At 40.4% G+C, this 23,883-nt stretch overlaps 1 protein-coding gene across 1 annotated transcript in view; it reads left to right on the forward strand.

The window, feature by feature from the left end:
• The window catches only part of LOC121956668 (junction plakoglobin a), a 182,971-nt gene that overhangs the window by 75,411 nt on the left and 83,677 nt on the right, over positions 1-23,883 (forward strand). The window contains exons 2-3 of the mRNA XM_042505020.2: positions 13,318-13,372; positions 14,001-14,228. Coding sequence (XP_042360954.1) covers positions 13,357-13,372; positions 14,001-14,228 — 244 coding nt within the window. The 5' untranslated portion in view covers positions 13,318-13,356. The remainder of the gene's footprint in view (positions 1-13,317; positions 13,373-14,000; positions 14,229-23,883) is intronic.

The following is a 23,883-nucleotide window of genomic DNA, read 5'->3' on the forward strand; positions in this document are numbered from 1 at the left end:
TGGTAATTATTTACTTTTTTTTTTTTTTAATATCCGATCTACCCCTTGAATGTCAGTAAAAAGAGGAGGAGTAAGCTCCTCTGCCTTCATGGAGCAGCCTCTCTTCTCCATGCTTTTTATAATCTGAAAGAAGCTTCCCTAATGAACTGATAGATCTGGTGGTCTGGATGTTGTCGGCTGGCTGTGTAAGTGTGTGCGTGAAATTTAATGTGTGTCATAAATGGAGTGTGAACATTGTCTGGCTACTTGGCATCGTAAATGTTGCAATTATATTAGCAGTGTCCCTCCGAGAGAGAGAGAGAGAGAGAGAGAGAGAGAGAGAGAGAGGTGACAAGGGAGAGAGAGGCTGACAGAGAGGCTGACAGAATAGGGCCAAATTCTTTTTCTGTTTCCTTTTGTTAAAGGAGTAGTTCAACATTTTTGGAAATGTGCTTACTTGCTGTTTTTTCTAAGAATGAAATGAGAAGCTGGATATTAATATTGTGTCTGTGTTGAGTACAGATGGCAACAGGATGTGGTTAGCCCAGTGGTTAGTGTGAAGATAGAAAGTATAAGTTTAAAATTACACCTACCAGCCTCTTTTGGGGCTTTTCCCCACCTATAGTTAATCAAGTTAATCAATCCCACCATGTGCTTGTGTTGACATCACAGAAGTGGCATCCCAGAACATCATTAGCAGATGCAGAAGGATACCTAGAGCATAATAAGTAGACAAAGAATTCCACGGCAATACATGATGACTTGGAATAAGAATGTTTGGGATAAAAATGGATGATAGACTTCTTTCCCATTGCCAGTAGACCAGAGCTTTGTACACATTTCTGCAGTGGATGAGCATGCTTTCTGTGTGTGTTCTTTTTTTTTTTTTTAATATTCTGGTGTGTCACATATGACAACATGGAAAGGGTGGAAAACAGGTTAGTAAATAGTGGAAAGCAGCACGGAGGCCAGTGAAATGGTGGTTAGTTTTTTTGTGTGTGTCTCTTGTTTAGCCTCACTTTAAAATTTGGTGTTGATTTATTTGAAACCACATACAGCATAATACCATCATGTGCTTGTGCTGACATCATAGTAGCACCATTTCAGAGATAGCAGACAGAAGGATACCCAGAGCATAATGTATAGAAGTCCACTGCAACATGGCAATATGTGATGACTTGGGTTGAGAATGTGTTGCTTAATTTACTCTCTTGCAAATCAGGACCAATTTGTTACAATGCTGTATATCGCCTTCTCTCCAACGTGTTTTCATAGTAAGAGGAACCTTTTCACTTTGCTATTGATGTCACTTAGAAACACACTTGGTTGCCATGCTCACATCAGGGTTCTGATCACAGTCACTCTCAATATGGCACGGCACAGGTGCCCCGCCTCATTTAGAGACATGAGATAGAAGGAAGGGCAGGGTGAGTGAGTGTGCAGCATTTGTGTGTGTGTGTGTCTACTAAAAGAAATGTCTGCTGTCAGAACAAGATGTGGGTTTTTTTTTGACACATGCTGAAAAACTTTCAAGGAGAGAGCACAGAAGAATAAAGCTTTTGCATCAACACACACAAACACCCAGACACATATACACATACATGCCCACATGCAGAAAAAAACATCCACACTCTCTTACATGCACCCCCACACACATGGGTGTAATTGAATCAGAACTAGGTGCCATTTAAACTGTTAAGACGTCGGTTACAGTGGCCAGTCCATTGTTCCCACCAACAGCCTCGTGTAAAAGCCTGCTTTTCCATCCATACGCCATGCATTCTACACACATGTAGTGTGGATATAACTGAAAAGCAATTCATTTGTTGGATAACACAGTTAGCATTTTAACACGTCACATTGTACACATCACACAATCTACCATGGAAACCTTCAATCCAATGAGGTATAAAGGAAGGTCAGTGATTACTGAATGTTTCATTTGCTGCATTTGAAACAATTTGAAAATATGATACAGGCAGGAGGATAATAATAAAAAAAATGTGAAGGTGAACAGGTATGAGAGGATCTTTTATGAGTAACTACTGAGATACTTTAATGAGCTTCAACCAGCTTTGTTTCAGAACAATGTCGGTAATATGTGTAAATGAACTGTGGTAAACTTCAGCGCCCAGATCTCCCTGCTCATCTCCCAACGAAATGCTTGATAACGAGTTTCATGTCATCCAGTGGATGTTAGCTGGCTCTGCTGTTGCTTGAACTACAAACTGCCACACAGCATGAGAAAACAAATACCTCTTTTCTACTAAAACCAATACAGGTATGCAGGTTTATTAAACATGGGTAAACCAGCCAGTTCTCGTTCCGAAGTTGTCAAAAAACTGCCAGATCAACAGAGCTTTCAGTGTACAATCTTGATGCCAAAAGCCACCTGTCATGTCTGTGTGATATGCCCCTGGACAGCATCAGCTGAGAACACGGCCAGTCAGAAGTGGGCGCAGTGGTATTATACACTGTCAGATGGGTGGACACCATGTGCTGCAGCAGCATGATACGTGGACAAGCGAAAATGCAGCAAGACAAAGCATGTCATGTCTGCATGATCAGAACTGCCTCACAACAGCATCAGGTAAAATGCTGCCAATAATGACATAATATAAGGAGCACGAAGGTGTCTATAGGGCAGGTGGAAGGGGCAGTGGATGAAATTCCAGACTTCAGTGTGGGAGTGCGGTTTTCTGCTTTGCATCTAAATGAAATGGGTTTTTTTTTCTACACCTTATCATGTAGAAAAAAATGGACAATAGATTCCATTTCCATTTATGATAGTCCAAAGCTGTGTACATCTACTTTCCGCAGCAGACGAGTATTTCTCTCTGTATGTGTTCTTTTGTCATGTTTTGTTGTGTGTCACATAAGACAACACAGACAGGATGGAGAACAGGTTAGTAAACAGTAGAAAGCAACATGAAGGCCAGTGAAAACCTTGTTACTTCTTGTCATATGGCTCTTAATTGTTTAGTCTCTTTTTAAAACTTGGTCCTGCCTAATTTGGAACAATGTGCCAGTGATGCCTTGGCTGAGATGGACGTATTTTGTGTTTTCCTTCATGAAGTGAAGCTGAAGCCTTAGTATTTTCATTGAATCTCCTTTGCTAAGAGCTGATTTACTGTGACATGAAGGCTGGCTAGGTGTTCTGACAGTCCAGCCATGTCAGGGAGTCCCACTGGGATGCTTCTTGTGGTCCTTGGTGATTTGGCAGTCAGGATGGGATCAGTGCTGCCATTCCCTCTGTCTGTCCTCCACCACCCTGATAAAATGTTGTGCTCTGTGAGAGAAGGTTCCTTTCTCCACTGATCTTAATGGTGTCAGTGGTTGTTAGAGTTTAAATTGAGAAACAGGCTTGTGTGGGTGACTTTCATGCATGTGGTCTTTCAGTCTTCACATGTGCGGCCAGTGTTTCAAACTTCATTCATATCATTACCTAAACCAGTACAATTTACTTTTTAGGACTATGAAAAATGTTGTAAAGCACAAGGAGTGTCACATCTTCAAAATATCAGCTTATTTTTTTAATCAGCCCAGTCTCACACCCAACTTATCAAATACTGACACTTTGTCAGTGACTTTCAGCAGCAGACACTGACACACATAGGCATCCTTTAATGGTGGTATGACACACAACGATGGCTGTTTCTGACTCAGCGGGCAACTGCCATCGTTTAAAGAGCGAGAAATTTGGATGTGAAAGTAGGTGGATTGGTCAAACATGCTCTGGACTTTCACCTGAAGGCCTGCTGTTCCTGTGTCAAGTTATTTACTAACATAGTGTACTAGTATATTTAGCATGATATGAAAGTGATTTATGTGACTTCCATTTTGGCCACAACATATGTCTGGTTTTCTTCTATGGTGTGTCATTACAAAGTTACACCCCGAACTACTGGCCTGGCATGCATACTACAGAATTTTTGGTTGTTTTTGCAAATCTGTGTACGTGAGGATCATTCTCAGTGTTATCATATGAACACAGATTTTTTTTTAGGAATGCTAAGGAAAGACTTTTTCACTTTTGTTGCCTAAACTTGAAAAAATACTGTATGCATTTAATGAGCAGAAACTTAAACATTTCCTATGAAAACGAAAGTGTTTTTTGAAATGACAATGCATGTAATGAGCATAAACTGACACACTGTCCTTGAGTGTTCAAAACTGATGCAGGAGTGTACACATTTAGAATGATGGCATGTTGTTTCAATAGCAGGCTACTGCTGCCATGTATAAAATGTAAATACAGCCCACTGTCTCAGTACATTCACAGGTGGTTCGATGACGGAGATGTGTGACAGCTAGCTTGGTACAGAGACATCAGAATGTATAATGAGAAATGTGATTGTACTTTTACAGATTTAAACTCTCAAATTTTGCAATTTGGTGACAGTGACAACAACAGACGAGTGAACCAGACTGTGTCATGAATAAGGCATTGCTTTTACCACTGCAGGGGAATGAGATAGCTTTTACAACAGTGTGCAGCAGTCACTAGCTTATATGTCACCACACACGCACACACACACACACACACACACACACACACACAGAGGGAGAAACAACTGCAGGTACACAGCTGACAGGGTGTTTTTATTCTCTGCCTTCCTCTCTGTCTCGCCTCTATTTTCATCTTTCACTTCATCGTCAGCTCACCTGTTTTCTCTCCACTTCCTTCTTTTTCTCACTTTTCTTCCACATTATGTCTTTCATGTTTCATATTCTCATTTTCTTCGTTTCTCATTTGCTTTTTCCCCTCCACACACTTTGCTTTGCAGAGCTTAAACACCAGTCAGGGAGCGCTCCAGCATCCAGCGACAAAACTTTCCATGGCATTTTAACTTCACATATATTTTACAGAGTCTGTTTGGTTTTAATTAGGCAGGGACTCCAACAAACATATGGAGGCACAGAGCAATTTACACCCCACTGACGGTCTGCTCAGGAAGAACTGTGCTATAAAGGGCTGGCAGTTTAAAATGAGGAGAGACGATGAGGACGGTGCTTGGAAAAGACATTAGAGGTTTTGTGAATGCCAGTATGATGAAAAGCTTGTGGTTGTTAAATGAAGCCTTGTCGGTGGGGGTATAGAGCCGTCCTCTCTTAAAATATTTTTTTTCCCTCTTTTTTACAATTTTAACATGGATATAGGGGGAGAAAATAGCTGTAAGTTAATGAAACCCGTAACGCAGAAATATATATAAATATATATACTAATTATCTGTATTCTGGTCCAAGTGCGTAATCTCTTTTCGTCTGTCTCAACCCAGAATGTTAGGTGCTTTTGGTTGCTATTGAGCCATGTACCTATTTTTTGTCGCCTTTACTTTCTTGACTAAATCTCTGTGCTGCACTTCAGAATGGCTGGCGGTGAAACATCCCTTTAGTGCAACCCACATCGACCACATCACATCACATCAATTGGCAGCTGTAGCAACCACTGGATGCATCATACAGACAGAAGTGATAGTTGAGATTTGCCAATCCAGGGAGCAGATGTGTTTGTGATTTGAGCTGGCAGAGAGCAGAGGGAAAGGAGCAAACATTATGATGGATAATATATAGTTTCTATAATAAAGTTAGTAAATTAAGTAGTAAATAAAGTATAATAAAACTGAATATTCATATATAACCATAATGGTATTGGTTACTGACCAGATGGTCTGTTTTTATATCGGGGCAGGTGTGGCTCAGAGGTCGGATGGGTCATCGCTGTAAGGTTGATGGTTCGATCCCTGGCTGCTCTATACAACACACTGAAGTATCCTGGGGCAAGAAGTGGAACCCCAAATTACTACCGATGTTGTGCCATCAGAGTGTGAGTGCATGTGAATGGTTACTGAGTAGCAGCTGGCACCTTGTATGGTAGCCTCTGTCACGATCCCTGCCTTCTCCTCCCTCCAGTATTTTTCCACTCACTCTCCCTCTGCTCACTCTACCTGCTGGCCACACCCACCTACTCTGCCTGCTCTGCTCTCTCACCTCACAGCTGCAGCTCATCAGTAATCAACCCAGGATATAAGCCTCCTCCACACACACACTCATCGCCAGATTGTTCTTCAGTGACATGCAAGACTTTCCAGCGTTTTCCTGTCTGATCTTCCAAAGCCGACCCTGCCTGTCCCCGACCTGCTCTCTTCGCCTGATCCCCGGAAAACCTACCTGCCTTCTGTCCCAGACCACGTGTTCTGATTCGGCGTTCCTGATCTGCTCCGCTGGTAAAGACTTCTCCGCCTGGCTCCGACGATTCTGCTGTTTAATCCCCACTGGTACCGCTGCATTCTCGGACAGCTCCTCTGGCTTCGAAACCTCCGCCTGTCCCCGACCACTCTTCCGCCATCTCCTCGACGGTACCTCCACACGTGCTGTCAAGCCGTCGGACAACGGGGTTTCCTCCTCACCCACGCCGAGTGCAGTAAGCTTCGTCTCTTCGCATCGTTCGCCCTCCATAGACTTTGTTTGGGGTTCCGACCCGAAGAACGAACTTTGTGCCGAACTGCTTCTCCTTGCTGCCTGTTTGATTTGTGCTGGGTTTAATAAACGTCATTACCAACTACTCCAGTTTACCGGTGTACTGCATCTGGGTCCACACAGCACCCGTTACAGCCTCAGCCAACAGTGTGTGAATGTGTGTGTGAATGGGTGAATGTATCATGTAGTGTAAAAGTGCTTTGAGTGGTCAGAAGACTAGAAAAATTCTATGCAGGTCAGCCCATTTACCATATCAGCATATCGGATATTGGCAAAAAATCCAATATCACGCATCCCTAAAAGAAATGCTGTTACTGGGCATGGTTATATTCACCTGGTTGATATGTGAACCAGACCACATCTTTATGTTCTGACTGATCCAGTCCCTCTCAGATTCTGATTGTGTTCTGCATCAACACTTTGTCCTGATCCAGACAAGATTTGAAGTTGAGTTAAGCCTCCTGCAGACTGTGAGATTTTTTGCAATTGTAAAAGTTTAGTGCAGCTATCTGTGACATGGATCTTAATAAGCTTGGGTATGGCATCAAGTCTGATGTATGGAGACTGTGTGATAGCATTACCTTCTGACTCGCAGGCTACAACCTACGTCCATCGACATCAGTACCTAAGAACCCAACTTGTTACCCCAGTTTTGCAATGACAGCTTGGAGCAAGAGCAGCAGAGTTGCACTGATCAGTGGGTCATTTCATGATGTTTCTGTTGGTTGGTCAGTAGACGTAGGTCGTAATAGCAGTCATATAGTGCAATGCTCATTCCAAATTTCTGAGACTGTCAGAATTGTATCCCAGGCTGTCTTTGATCACATGACTGAGACAATGGCTGAACCTCTCTCACTGTGCAACGTAGGACCACCGTTTTAGAGCCACAACCAAAGATATTGCCACATTTCTTTCACAATGGTCATCTTTTGTCTGAGCAAGCCCTAAATCACAAAGTGTATACTGGGCTTTAAACTTGCTGGATTAGGTATTCACATTCATTTGGGAGAAAACTGGTTCAGAAATCATCAAAACATCGGGAGTATAAAAAATCTTTCAAGGTAATGGGGCCTAACCTTTGTGCCTGGTGTTGACTGATATCAAATCATTAGTCTTCAGAACTGCTGCGGTCATCATTATTGGTAATGAGTAGCTTGCTTCTGTAGCCCGCCTCTGTTAATTACCTAACACAGCCATCAACATGAGAAGTGGTCAATGTTAATTCAATCAGCAAGGAGGCACATGATGAAAAATCTTACATTTAATTTTCTGCTGCATTTGTGCTCTTCCAGCAGCTGCTGCTGTCTCCCATATGCAGACAATGTGGTGTAATTGAGAGTCAGTTGATTTCAGGTGGACTGATGGTGTTATTAGATAAGGTACATCCACACTCGGGAGATGTGAAGAGACATTTAAACCTACTTAGCAAACACATATACACATGCACACTATCCACTGATGTAATGCTGCTTGGTCATGAACTGGATATTATGGTTGAGTGAAGGGAAAATAAGACGCTGCAGGGCTGGCTGATGGGATGGGACACGTGACACGTGTCAGAGAGCCTTTTACAGCCTCACTGGGGAGTGCAGAAACATGACCTACCTATCAAATGTGTACCCATTGTTTCATTGTTGCAAACACATTATATATGCATAGCATGATCTTTCTGATCATACCGGGGCAGGAAAACAAGCTGAGAACACCTAACTGATGTACCATCACATTACATTCAGCCTACAGTCCATCTGGACATGTTAGCAAAGAGATGCCTATTTAACCCTTAAAGCTGGATCACTTTTTGTTGCTGTTTTCAGACGCATTTCACAAGTATTTACTCTTTGAAACCTGTGCAAATTAGTTTGATTTCTTAAAAAAATCAAAAACATGGGGAGAAGTCAATGAACAACTTATGTCTCATACCATACTTATGGTATGAAATTTTACACAAATTGCAAGAAATTGGTAGATAAAAAAAATATTCAGAGAGCTAGGGTGAAATATTGACGGGGAGAAAAAGCCAAGGAATAACTAAATTGATATGGAGGTGTCCAAAGGCATGATCACAGCATCAGCGCAACCAAGACCAAGAACACGATCAGGGTGAGCGGGGGGTCCACTATTAGCTCAGCCATAGCACGAGCACAACCAAAGGCAGGGTCACAGCGCCAGCACAGATATCACCACGATCAGGCACAGCCGGGGTTGCGGGCAGGATCCGGGAAAGCTAGGAAGGAAGGGAACAGGAATGCTCTGGAGAGGCAACGTGATTAGCGTAGTGCACTTCAACAGAACCAAGGTGGTGAACAGTAAAAAGGATAAGCACTCAATGAGGATCCTAGCGTCACTGATCAACAATTATGACTAAAATGTGAATGCCAGAGAGCAGTAATAGATAAAATTAAAATATAAAATTTTCCTAAATATAGTTTCTGTCACTGAAGGTAGCTCTCATCATCATGGTGTTTGTGCAAGTGTTTGTTTTCATGATAACTTCGGTTTTATGGAGTTATTAAGTTATAAAAAAAAAGGGCTTTTCCGCCATGACAGCCAATCCTTGCACTGACATTCAATGCAGCTGCTCGCGATTGGTCAGACGAGTGTTTGTTCGGGAGCTCCCCCACTGTGGAAATCTCTACTGCACAGATGCAGGGCTCCTAATGACATCACACTCCAGCAGGCTGGACTTGAACCTGGGCCACTGCAGAAGCCTCAGGCATACAGGGCACACATTCTTCCTGATGAGCTAGAGGTCACCCCAGGTAGGTTTTTTTTTAAAGTTGCTAAAACACATTTAAAATAACTCCTGTGGGGTCGGCAATCCCTCTGTTTCTGAAAACCGGGAACACACCGACCGCCAGCTACTGTAGCCTATGTAATACACTGACTGCACATAAGTATCTCATACAGCCCCACTTCAAAAATCCAAAATGATCCATTTATTATGAGAAACAAGACGCCCTGCCATTCTCTTAACTTTTTTGGTTGTGTTCTGCTTTTGTTAGCATAGATACGTGTTTCACTTTAAAACTCACGGCTGATCCAAATTGTGCGTAAAAGTTACACCCAGGCTACCATAAATACCGTAAATATTTTTGAAAACTTCTCCATCATCATTTCCTTAATTCTGGGCGTCACAATACTTTATATTTATATCATTTATACAGAAAAACAAATAAATAAAATTCTCACTGATTTTTGTTTAGTTTTTGTTTTTCCAGAAGTGACTGAATGATAAATGAACGTATGATACATGGACCATTTCCTCTTTCCTTGCTAATTGCCCTCCTCCGATGTTTTTACAGAAGTCAAGCCAATTTGCTCAGATTTCAAATAGTAAACATGCACCAGAAAACAGAGCAACTGTGTTGCCCAGATGAATAGAAGAGTAATATTTCCTCTCCTTTTAGCTCAATTTTTAGTCTCCACCACCTCCTGACAAACATTCAGCTGCTAAATTCACCACTGTGTTTGCAAGATAGTCTCTGACTGTGACTGTGTGCTGTGTGTTGAGCAGGTTTTATACAGTGGCTTTTTCAGAGCTTTTTCACTTAGAGCAAACTGCTGCTGCTGGTGATGACACTGATAAGTGCAAGCATGGTCGTTGTAAACCGTAATCCCTTAGCAATAAGCTACAAGAGGCTAAACTCTGCAGAGCTGAGAGGATGTGCAGAGTTGGTGGTTATTCTCCATACATCTTTCACACTGTTATTAGATAATTTTTTTTAGTATATTATGTTTAGTGCCGCTTCAAAGAAAGGTTTGCATTTATGTTTCTCCGGAGTCAAAGAAATTGATTTTTGAAATGAAGTAGATGTAGTATGTGTAGTATGCTGATTTTTTTGTATGAAGAGATTTAAAAAAAAAAAAAAAAACATTTAAAAAAACATTATTTTGCTAGGTAAACTTGTAAAAAACCCTTAAGTCAGCATACTTGAACTTTTTTTGTTGAATAGTTTGGAATTCAAAATCAGTCTTTTCTAAATGAGCTGCAGTTTGTATTTGAAATGGCAGCCTTAACCTCTGCAATAACATCTGAATGAAGGAGATAATACTAAATGTAGTATTCAGACACACAGAATGTTGAAATGGTAAACGCAGTACTGTTTGATAATGTCAAGAAAGATTAGCAGTATTTCAAATCATTATCTAAAGCATTGGCAGCAATTCTGTGAATTTATTTTATAGTGTGTGTAGCTTTAATCTGTTGTTTTATTGTAATTGTTTTCTCTTTCTAAAGTATCGTTAAGTGCTGAGTAAGGCACTTATAAATAAAATGTTTTATTATTATGGAAAAAACAATGGTAAGCCCTGGTGGTATTCTTTTTTTTTTTTCTCTGTCCTGAGCCCCTTCCGCCACGCTCACGCTTTATAAACCAATTTTTCTCAAGTTGTTTGCAAGTCATGCACTCAGCCCCTGGTCCTTAGGTCCTCTGGCCCTGGGGTTTGTGTTGGCTTCGTTCATGTCACTGCAACGCTGGGGTCCATTTCCAGACCTGCTGTCTGTTCTCCCCCTGACATGAACTTATTGCCACAGCCGTGAGCCTTTAGCTATGATTAGCCAACAGGTTCTCATACCAAGTCTTCACATATTGCCGCTGTGCACTGGACTTCAATGTCTACATATTACGCTGTAGGTATCCTTCTGTGTCTGCTATTGACGTTCCGAGATACCGCTACTGTGATATCAACACAAATGGTTAGGATTATGCAATAGAGGCACATGGTAAGGTGTAGGAAAAAACATTCATATGGTAAGCGAACACTGGTCCCTTCATGAAAGTCCAGTATTCGTTGAACCCAACCACCACCATTCTAGCCAGACCCACAGCGCCCTTGCGCTCCTTATATTACTTTGTTAGCTGCAGCTTTCAACCCGATGCTGTCCTGCACTTTGTCATGCGGCCGCAACAGGTTACGTCCAGCTGCATTCTCAAGTGATGCTCTCTGCCTGCGTATGGTGCCATCTGGCTGTCTGGTGGCATGTAATAACACTGCCGCATTCTCAGCTGACGCTATCCAGCAGCCATCTCGTGACGATGCCAAAGGTGACTTTTGGCATTGGGATCCTATGCTGAAATCACTGCAAAAGCGACACTTTTTGATGACTTCACAATAAGAACGGTGTGGGTCAGCAGAAGGCTTATGTAATACCAACATTTTTTCCTTGTATCTATGAAATGTTTCACTAATACTGACAAGAACTTTATCTTGTTTATTGTCAGACTCTCTTTTAGACAGTTTTGGTTAAATCTGTCTTCCTTTTTTGGAGTTTCTTTGCAGTGTAGGCAGTTGCTGCAATTATGGAATAGAAACTTTGTTTGTCTTTGCCTTTGATTCAGGCTTTCACCATCTTAAGAGACGTGCACACACACATATGCATTTGTTGGACATAGGACGTAGGAACATCCTCTCTCTAAAGTGACCTGTGATTGGCAAAAGTCTCCTGTCTTAGGCTTGTTAGGCTTTCTAAAGCCTAAAACAGAGCCAAGAGCAGAACACTTGAATTACACTATGGTCCAAGGTTATTATGGGATTTTTGACCAGTGACCACAAAATTAAACTACTGACTAGGCTTGGGAGGTATTACGCTATTACGGTATATGAGAGTATTTAGAAATGCCAAAGTTATGTTTTTCAGTACCATTAGAAATGTAGGCGCTACTCGTTCTGTTACACTCTTTGTATGCATTATACAGCACGGACCACTAGACCCCAGTCTCCTGTATCTACTAGTGGAACAGGCTGCTGAACTGAAAGACACAGTGACACCTAGTGGTGGAGGGAGAAGTTGTAGACAGCAGGTGGCCAGCAGGCAGAGAGACTGTGGAGAATAACAGCATGCTTCTTACATCTAACTTGGTGAATTAAGGATTTATTTTGACAAAAACTGAAACTCATGATAGTAGGAACAGTGGACTTACTAACTAGCTTATGAACAAAAGTAATCAAGATGGTTTAGGTGAGTGTTATTTTGTTTTCGGTTTGAATGAAATGTGTTTTATGATGAGTAACAAGGCAATTAAGCCTTATCAGTCTTCCATGAATGTTGCATTTCTCTGTTTCATAAGGAAAATAGGTGTGAGAATATTAATTTTCTTAAACTTGTGAGTATGTATTGTGTATGTATTAGTCTGAAAGGCTGCAAGTAAGTAGTGCATTTGCTGTTAGGGGGGTTGGGTGAGCCTATAGGTCTCCATAATCAGAGACCTATAGGCAACAAACACATACCAACCAATCAGGATTTCTCCTGGGCTATAAAGACGTGTTATTCTATCCAGCACTACTAGTGAACGTGCTGAACTCAAGTGTAGCAGTATCTTGTGTGCACTCATAAACACTCATACTTCATCTTCCTCCGAGCATTAGTGCGAATTCCCAGCAGGCAGTGGGTTCTGTGAAGGGCTCTTGGCAGTGAAGATGAGACGCTGTGACCTTTCACCAGCCGCAGCTTCTGGGAGTTAGATAAAGGTGCTCTCTGGAGTTTTATATGCTTCACAACATTGACATTTGTGTAACTCGCAGCTGCTCCTCAGGCAGTGTTCGCTATTATGGAAATAAATTATTTTCTATCACAACAGCAATAAATTCAAGTTGCACACAGTAAAGAACATCCTCCAGTTTATAATGGATGTTATACCCTGCTACTGTGTAAGGGTTAGTGCCAAAAATGGAATTTAATGACAAAAATGTACACTTTGACATAAATGGAAGATCATTAACATGTGACTGCTCACATGCTCACATGTTCGACTGCTCTGATGAACTGTGCACATATCTGCAACAGAAAAGAGGTTTAGTTTGGATCTTGTAGGCAATCCTGTTTGCAGACCTAATGTTTCATCTTTTTCTCTGCAGGCCAGAGGTCAGTGAAGGCAGTGGTACCAGTGGGTGGAGATGATGTCCATGCAAAGTAAGTACTCTGTCATTAAAGCAAGCAGCTCTTTTCTGTTATAGATAATTGCTGTATACATCTAATACATTGTATACATTGTTGACCCTCACACATTTTTGACATTGATAAAGAGTGCAATAGTAGAAATCATTATGATACTGTTAGCATAAACCATTTGGTTTCTTTTTTCTTACATATGCATAAGCCATTATATGACAGTTTAAGAAAAAAATTGTGTAGCTCATGCAGACATAGCTGTTTGACAGAAATGCTATTTTTCTGCTTTGATGCCCCATAGCATCATTACTGTTTGTCCTCTCCCAAGTTCCCAAAGGCCTTTTGGGTGTCTGCTGAAACAAAAAAAAAACATAGTGATATTGTGGAAGTAGTGGTGGTAGTAGTAGTAGCAGTAGTAGCAATAGTAGTGGTATTACTGGCAGTAGTAACAGAGGTAGTAGCAATAGTAGGAGAATGGAAGTAGCAGTAGTTGTGGTAGTTGTAGTAGTGACCATGGTGGCAACGAACAGTAATGATAGTAATAGCAGTTGTAATGACAGTATGAAAGTAGTAGTAGTAGTAGTAGTAGTAGTAGTAGTAGTACTAGTAATAGTATTATGTGATCCCAGCCATGTGCTGTTCCCTGCAGTGAGTGAGGCGGACAGTGTGGTGAAGGTGGCCGAATGGCAGCAGACCTACTACGCCTCAGACTCTGGAATCCAATCAGGAGCCACCACAGTCCTGGATGATGAGAGCAGCACAGACTACAGCGGCCGTAAGAAGTACACTGGTAGTACCTCTGCCTCTACCACTGCTCCTGCTACTGCCATCAGTGGGGGAGGAGATGCAGCAGCTGGTGGACTGGACAGTCCCACAGGTGAGACTTTCTACAATGCTCTAACTGAGAGGTGGCAAAAACCATTTCAGCACTTCCTGTGTTTTGGTTTATGTCTGTTTCCCTCTGTCCTCACTCCCTTTGTCTTTGTTTTCTTTTGCTAACACGTTCATCATCTCGTTTTTCTCTGTTCATCAGATGTGTGGTCGTTATTGTTGTGCATCTGTGTAGCTTTGTCTTCTTTACTTATGGTTCTTGTTTTTGCTAGAATAAATGTGATGTCATGTAATATATTAGTCCATTTGCTGGTCCATTAATTTGCTCATTCATAATTTGCTTGTTTCTTTTCTTTGCCCATCAATCTGTCCGACACACATGATTATCCCAGACAACACTGAATGGATTTTGATAAAACATGTATTAATTTGATGCAGCGTTTAAAGTGAACACATTAAGTTTGTTGTAAGCAAAAGCAGATGACTTGTGTTTTTGTCTATCAGAAGAAACCATTAGCTGCCGTCCATCTGTCTTCACTATGAAGAAAAAAAACAAACTTCCACAGTGTGAGATCATCTATCACAGTTAATATGAAGAAACTTTGTTTTATCCTCATTTCACTCTGTTACGCTCTGTTTCTCAGCAGTCTCCTGACACCCACAGGGAAAACTAAAAGTCTCCTCAAGGAAATAATCCTTCACAAACAAGTTGCTTTACAAATAACTGTCTCTGTTACTGTCTCACCTGTGCTGTTAGTTTAAACAAGCTCTCTTTGATGCACTGGTGCCTTTACTTTCAAAGAAAATATGCGTTACAAATTCTACCTGCATGTGGTTTACATGTAAAAATGTCAACTAAATGTTATGAGTAATATGTGAGCCATAATACTGTACCTTATTATAGGCCATAAATCTTGCATATTAAGTGGTACTACCACAATAGTTGTCTAAACCAGGAATGTAACTGAGTACATTTACCTAAGTACTGTATTAAAGTACGATTTTGAGGTACTTGTGCTTTATTTGAGTATTTTTATTTTATGTTACTTTATACTTCTTCTTGAAAACTTTGTTGAACATTGACCTGTGATATAATTTTAAATGGATAGATATATTAATTTGTTTTTTGATTATTTTCTAATTTTAACTTTTAAAACTAATTGTAAGGTCATTTCTTGTTACATATTACTAATTTCTCACAATTTGTGGGACTTCTTGTCAAGTTAGTCATTGCCTTTCCTGTCTGTATTTTCCAAAGAAATTAAACCAATTCATTTACCAATTCATGCAAAACTACTTTTTTACTTTTAAACATTATTATTAGACACTTTACATTTTATTTTCACTTATTTGATGCTCTGCTGTTGTATTCTTGTTTTGCTACTGTATTTTGGAGAAACCTCGCACAAGAATTTCCTTTGGGATTAATAAAGTTCTATCTTATCTTATCTAATTAGCTCAGGTTTCAAAGGGTTACCTGCACTACATTTACAGTATCTGACAACTTTGAATTGCTGATACTTTGCACATTCATGTTATTGTTACAAATATAATCAATGAATACATACTAATGTCTTATCAATGTCTTATCATACATCAAGGAAGCAGAGAAAAACAAATCGCATTTAAATGAGTACAAATATGACTCAAGTTATATACTTTGGATGCTCTATGAGTCTGTTGAACATACATTACATTTGGTCATCCTCTGTTACCTACAAATTTACAGGCATTCTTTGGGAATTGCTGTGTGCAGTCCAAAATGCTGAGGGTGCCGTACACTTTACTTGCACGTGTGGACACAGCCATAGAAGTAGACGGCCAGTTTAGCATAAACTAGGGCTGTCAGTGTTAACTTGTGAATCGCAGCATGGTTAAGTACACAACTTGTTAATCGCTGGCAGACATTCTCGCCTTTAAGAGGCTGTACTGGGCTGAGATGTAATAGAGGACCTGAGGAATCTTTGGTACCAAATATGTCATGTTAGCTTCTTAGTAAGGGGGTTGAGTGATGCTCCAAAGTTTCATAGGCTACCTCTGACCTCTGACTTCATGATATCTGAATGAAAATGGGTTCTGTGGGTATCCATGAGTCTCCCCTTTACAGACATGCCCACTTAATGATAGTCCCATGCATTTATTTTGTCATCATTTTTTTTTCATTCCTAATCAAGACAGTTTGGTAAGAATTGCTTTAGCAAGTTAGCAGATGAGTGGTGGAAAGCATGGAGAGGCATCTTTTGTTGAGGGTTGCTGATTTTACATCACCGTGTTAGGGATAGGCAATATTATCACATCTATTATCCTTACTGAACAGGAAAATACAACTGTAGGCTGATATCAGTCGAAGTTTCTTATACACTTCTACTACACTTCTAATACACTTCATTGAAGCTCAGCAGAAACAAAATAAAGCTCAACAAACCCGTCTTCTTGGTCCACCAAAAATGTGATTAATCGCCATTAACTGCGGAAATGTTATAATGAAACGCAATTTAAACAAATAACCATTTGACAGCCTTAGTCTAAACACAACTGTGTGCACGTATGCACCCCCTGTCTGTTATGGAGTGTATACTGACCTTTAATTTCTAACTGACTAGTCTCAAAATTAGATGCCAAAATGAGTTTGAGAGTTGAAACAGCTGCATTGGTATAAACCCATTGGGGAAACATAATGTAACTAGCTGAGCCTTGTTACTCATATGCTCTGGACATAGTTAAGTCTAAATGACATGTAGTATTATTGTAACACTGCACACTAACTTGAAAGCTTTTAGCATTATAGTACCACAACATATACTTTTGAAGAGCATTTTCAAATGCTGGCAGATGTGTTTGCAACACACAAGTGAATACACAATTGTAGATAAGCAGCCTAAGTATGAGAACACGCTGAGTGCTGGTTGGGCTCCTCCTTGTTCTCAGGAGGGCTTTACACCACAGTGTAAGTCTCTTATTACTCACAGGTTCACTCAGCACTGAAATAAATAGACACTTAAACTTTCCTTAATCAGCTTCCACACATCGATAAGTCTCTCCTGAGGGCCGACAGTTTGAATCCTGTAAAGCCGAAAGCCGTCGTTGTAACTGATCTGAGTGGGGGATATGCCACAGTTGAACTAAATGCAGAGAGAAATGCAGTAGTTGGTTAAAGCTCAGTCAATACTGAGCCAAATGTTGTTAATGTCATCCCTTTGGGATGATATGATGGGAACTTCACACCTGAAGTAGCATGTAATGAATGTGTTTAATCTTTATACCTGCAGCTCCTCCATTAGTTTCAGCTCTGTTGGACACGCTTTACTGTGGCAGTTACAGTCAAGATTGACTGTTGTGATTGTTTTGATGTGCGAGGCACACAGATAAACAGGTGAGGTGAAATGAGAAGAAATAAAAGGTGTAAACACACATGAAATGATTAAATTATTCACTGAACCAAATATTCAAACAAAATAATTCCACTTTCTTGGCTGCTGATCCTGGATTATGAGGTCAATAACTTTGTTTCCAGTCTTAAGAATGTTTGTACTGAGTATTTAACCCTCTGAGCCCTAAGCCGTTTTTACCTAGTTTTGGTTCGCCTGGACTTTTTGTGTAATAATGAACTTAAAACTCCAGTCTCTCAAGGCACAATGAAGTTATACGATTCGACCTACGGTCGCAGAGTTAGGACACTTTACATAAAGTGGAACACATTGTAGTCGCCAGCGACTACGCGGGGCTCAGATGGTTTTAAAAGGGAAAGGGAAAGTAAGGTATTTAAAGTCGTCACATATTTCCACTTCGCAGTGGAATTACGCATCTCCATGTTAGGCTTTAGATATCCTTCTGTGTCTGCTGTTGACATTTCGGGATGCTGCTTCCATGATGTCACCACAAGCACATGGTGGCACAGATGGTTAGATTTAGGCAAAAACGGCATGTGGTACGGTCTAGAGAAAAATCCATCACATTCAGACAGGAAATGAACACTAGAAAACCTGTGGTTTGTTGGACATGCCACAATGCTGCCAGTGTGAACACTATGAGCATGCAACAAGCTGCAGTTTGGCGAGGCTGCCGTCACACATTGGTCATGCAGAAAGTGTATTTCTGGTGTTATACGGGTACAACACTAAAATAGTACTCTTCCCTTCAGTGCTCTGCTTTTGTAGAAAAACAACATGTTCACAGGATGTCTCCTGCGTTAATGCTATCTGTACCTGCATAATACCATGACCCATGAGTTAGTAAATTCTCCATGTTGGCCTATGGTCACAACAGCAAACTCTATTGTTGCAAGATGTCACACACCTGCCTTGACAAGCTCTTTCTCTGATTAGCAGATTTATGCATGGACATGAATTCAACATTTGCTCTGCAGTGTTATCCATAAATGTCACAATTGTTTAAAAAGCATCACATATAGCAAAAGCATTGGGGGTATATAACATGCACACCTTAGATGACAAAAGAACAATAGGAGGAGGGAAAGTGATAAACTACTTGTAAAACACAAAATATTACCTTTTCAAGTGTACAAAAGTGTACAACATTGCAACATCTCTACTCTCGTAAAAAATATATGAACAATACATCAGGTAACAAATAAGAAATAAAAAATATTGCACAGATGTGTTTACCTTCCAAAATAAGTAACTCTGCTCAATCCCCATAAAATATTACAGGAATTTTTTAATGCCTCTTTCATTATTTAGTGCAACATACACACCATTACACTGACACTGCTGCTGCTGCTGTTCATAACCATATTTTCACCCAACATATCAAATGTGTATATATTCAGCTTCACAATGAAGTTTATTTAGATCCAATCCCTCATACACCGTCACACTGAAGGTTTGGGGTGACTTTTTTGGACATTTGAATGCAGCTCAAAAGATATAACCATGCGGACTGTGTATGTTTTTTTTTAAGTGCAGACACTTCTACATAAAGAAGGTAGTACTTAAGATAGTAGATTTTGGCCTGTTCTGATTCTAAAGTCATCAAATACTGCCGCTTTTGCAGTGATTTTGGCATAAGACCTCAATGCAACCTTTTGCAGCTGTATGATGTATTGGCGTACCGTGTCACCTCAGAATGTAGCAAAACAAAATGGTTCGCAATGTATTGATATGCCACATGATATGCCGCTGGACAGCATCAGGTTGAAACGCTGCCAGTAACAACATCATATAAAGAGGAAGGATGGCCCCTAGAGGGCGGGTAGTAGTGGTGTTGGATGGATCCAACAAACCCTGGACTTTCATTTCAGAATCTGATTTTACTTCCTGTCTGATTGTGATGGGGTTTTTTTTTCTACACCTACACCTGCAAGAACTCCTTTGTTAAATATTCCTAAACAAGTGCTTTGCTGACGTCCCTGTGTTGGTTGCCATTTGCTTTATTTTGCCTAAACATAACATGTGCTTTTGTTGGGTTATCTCACCATGTGCTCTCACCACTTGGACTTTGATGTGGAAAACTGGTGGACTCAGTATGAGATTGTGTCGCATATTCACAAGGTCAGAGCCTCAATGCCAAATATTAACGCTGTATTTTCTATAATCACATTATAATTCATTCAGCATGAAATCCCGAATTAATATTCCTCCATGTAAGAGTTACATTTGTAACTACAGTTCTTTGAATTACTAGAGACTATAGAAATTGAAATTGCTATTTAGATCATTTTACACGACTAGATTAAAACTCATGACTGCTGATGTTCTTCTTCAGCAGGTTTAGGGTAAAGGTCCTATCTTACACCTATCTTGCGCAAAGCAGTGCACAGTGCAGCAAAATGTTATTGCTCATTTTAGAATTCAGTTTAGACCCACACAGTTGTCATTTACATGGCTAGCACCCACATTGTGTACGAAATAAATTGTCCTTGTGCACATCTGTGCGCCCAATGGGCGTGTAGTGAGGTATGGTCAGGCGCATCATTGGTGTGTTGCTATTTAGAAGCAGCAGAGGTTACTCCAAGTAAAACTTGGCTGAAAGTCAGAATGGTGCATTTTCTTCCTAAGTGGGCTGACAACATGCATACACGCTGCTTGTTACACACACAGGGGCATGTGGCTGGGTTGCGGATTGGTGAAATAACTAGAGGAAAATATGACAGAGATTGTGCAAAATATGAACATAGCAGAGATCAGAGCAGAGCTGCTGTATTACTCCCAATCAAGAGGGATGCTGTGTACGTTTAAAAACAAAGAACAGCGTAACTTCATTGAATATTTCAGAAGTAAAAAGTTTTGCCCTGTTTCCTCTGTAAAGTTCATAACTACAGTTTTGAGATTTGCTGCTTAAGTGTTCTACGATACTTGCTGCGGTGACATAACTGATTTTAATGCATTACTGTCAACTGTGTGTGTCAAGTCCTGGCACACTTTGCACTATTTAACGAGCAAAAGTGGCTCTTAATAATGTGATAAGTGGACTGAAGTGGCATGCAAGCCAAACATCTAACATTTTTTACTATTTTGTGTTCTACGGGACAGAGCAAAGTTTTCCTTGGAAAAGGCAATAACTCCCATTGCAGTGCACACTATGACAGGGACCCAATTCACTTTATTAAGCCTTTAATATAATTTATTAACATAAAATGGGGGGGTGTGAAATACTTTTTCATCAATGTTGCTTGCATGTAGGGTTGGCACCACACTAAGAGGTGCTCTCAGCTAATGCGTCAAGGATTTCATGGAGGTTCACAAAGTCAAAGAGAGGTCCTTCTCTGTTGAAATATTGGCAATTCAACTGGCCAAAACTGTCCGATGAGTCACACTTTCCTGCTAATCACATAATCATCAAATGTAGGGATCCAGAAGTCTCATCCAAAGGCTGAATAGAGCCATCTGTCAAACCAGCACTGAAACTGTCAACATCAGTAAATGTCAAAGTGACTGCGAGTGGGATCAAGAATATAAATATACTTGACTGCATCTTTGTCCGTGGTTCCACTAGTTGATGTCAGAAAGTCTTTCCGCCGACACAAACATTCCGGTGATGCACAGTGAAAGTCCTGAATCCCAAATGTCTCTCACACACAAGTGCTTCCTCTGTCAGAAGGATTCCAACATTTCAAAACAGAGTGCCTCAAAAAACTATGTTTAGCTGGTTCAGACATAAACACACATACAAAAAATGTCTAGCGTCACACAAACAATCATGTACTTTTAGTAGGGGAACCTATATACATCAGGATATGATAGTATGAGTTTTCCCCCTTCTGAAGGATGGAGACACCTGTTGAAGCTTCAGTCAGCACATGTTTAATATCACTAAAAATATGAGTATACAGTTATGATTACAGTTACAACAAACATGAGTACAATAAACGAGTACAACATAAATGAAGATGAGTACAAAGATAAACTAAAACGAAGACTAAAAATGAAGACAAATACAACAAAGACAAGCGCTCAGGTCAGTCCAGACAGAGACAAGACTTAATGCAGACTGACACAGAACATAGAAAGCTGGCTGACACTGATCACTTAGAAAGGCAGTAGTAGGTATTTCCTTGAAGTAAACATAGAGTCTTGAACTAACTATGGAGGATGCATAATCATAAAAATACATACTAACTGGATAAGACCAGAGTTTCATAAATGGACCAAACCAAATTGACATGGATAATTGTGTATCGCCAATCCTTTCCAAAGTGAAAAATATGTTATTTCTTACCTTTTTTTGGTTTCCATTCATTCAGTGCACTAGAGTTGCAAAGAAAACTTGATAGGTAGCCTGTCACAGACAGCGATTTAATAACGTTGCAGCCTTTAATAAACACAATTTCCCACAAATCCAAAACCTTTGAGGCTTAACATCAGCAGGACAAAAGATCAGTGCAGTAAATCAACTGTGGCTGATCCATGGGGCTAAAAACACCAAAACAGCTAAAGCAGCTAAAGCACAACAATGAAAACATTATTAGACATCACAGTTTACCAACCAGTTCTCATTTTCAGGCCATCAAATACTGATGCTTTGTCAGTCCTGAAGGTGTATCATCAAAAAAGGCATGCAAATTCATGTAGGGTAGGAGAAAGACGTGGTGGGTGGTCAAACAAAATTTGACTTACACAGTCTTTCACACAAGAGACCCTAGTTTGTGTCTCGTGTGAAACAAAAAAGTAATTCTTATGTAGAGTTACATAACATTTTATTGTGACAATCATGTGTGTCATGTAACAAACATACTTATTTTACACTGATTTATTTTCTAAACCTAAACAAGTAGTTTTGTTAGTTGGTTGTTGTTAATTGATAGATAGACAGATAGATTGATAGATTGATTCTTTATTGTCTGTCACGAGTAAAAACAGAAATTCATCTTTAAAACAGCTCAATGAAGCATTAAAACATAATTAAGAACCACACCCAGGCACACTGACTAAAACATATTCAACAACAGTTAAAAAAAAAAAAAAAAGAAAAAAAGGGGGAAGTCTATGTTTTCTTAATTAGGGCAGTTTTTGCAAATGGGATGAAGGATTTTTTTGTAAATGTTTTTCCGGGCCAGCAGGGTTCTGTAGCGTCTGTCTGATGGCAGCAGCATGAAGGAGTGGTGCAGGGGGTGGGAGGGGTCCCCAATGATGGGGTGGCTTTCCTCATCACTGAGTGCCTGTGCAGTTCACAGAGAGAATGTTGAGATGTTTCAGTTATTTTGCTGGCTTGATTTATTATCCGGGAGAGTTTTGCTTTATGTTTGGCAGTGAGAAAGTTGAACCAGGATGAGATGTTGTAACTGAGGATGGATTCATTGAGTGTAAAATGTCTTTGCTGATGTTAAAAGTTCTCAATTTTCTGAGCAGCTGGAGACACTGTTGTGCCTTTTTGTAGACAGAGTCAGCATATTATGAGAAGGACAGGCAAGTGTTGATCTCTGTTCCGAGATATCTAAAACTCTGTACCTGTTCCACTAGCTGACCCTGGATGTTGAGTGGTACAAGTAGATCCACTTGGTTTTTCCCCATGGACCCACAGCAGAGCTCCTTGGTTTTTGTAATGTTCAGCCCAAGTGAGCTTTCGGCAAAGGTTTGAACCAGGGTGTGGACTTCCTGCTGGTATTGCATTAGGGTCTGGGTGTCAGTGAGGTGGGCTACCAGGGCCATATCATCTGTGTACTTAAAAATTGTCATTGCTTTATTGCTGCAGGTGATAGCATTTGTGTAGGCAGTGAAAAGCACGGGTGACAGGACACAGCCCTGGGTCAGCCCCGTCTTTATAGTCAATGTAAAAACAAATGTGAAACCATTAAATAGGATGCATTGTGGTCTGTCCTTTAAAAAGTCCTTTATCCATAAAATCAGTGTATGGTGGACCTGGAGTACAGAGAGATGGTGTATCAGACTGTTGTTATTTACGGTGTTAAAAGCAGATGAAAAGTCCATGAATAAAATCCTTGTTTGTGGATGTGTAGAGTCCAGTTGTTTGGTGTTGAGGAGCATGAGAGTTGCATCCTCAGTGCCTCTTTTTGGCTTGTAGGCAAACTGGAATGGATCCAGTTTGTCCAACAGATCATCTAACAGTAGGTCACAAATGTAGGTTTTCTCCATACATTTACAGAGCACTGATGTCAGGGCCACTGGCCTGTAGTCCTTCAGATCCTTAGGCTGTGTCTTTTTTGGGATTGGAATGACGATCGATTCCTTCCACTGTCTGGAGACTATGCCGGAGTCCAGTAGGTGTTGGAATAGCCTGGTGAA

Source organism: Plectropomus leopardus, chromosome 18 (assembly GCF_026936395.1).
Source record: "Plectropomus leopardus strain MGB_pleo_1.0 chromosome 18, ASM2693639v1, whole genome shotgun sequence".
NCBI lineage: Eukaryota > Metazoa > Chordata > Actinopteri > Perciformes > Serranidae > Plectropomus > Plectropomus leopardus.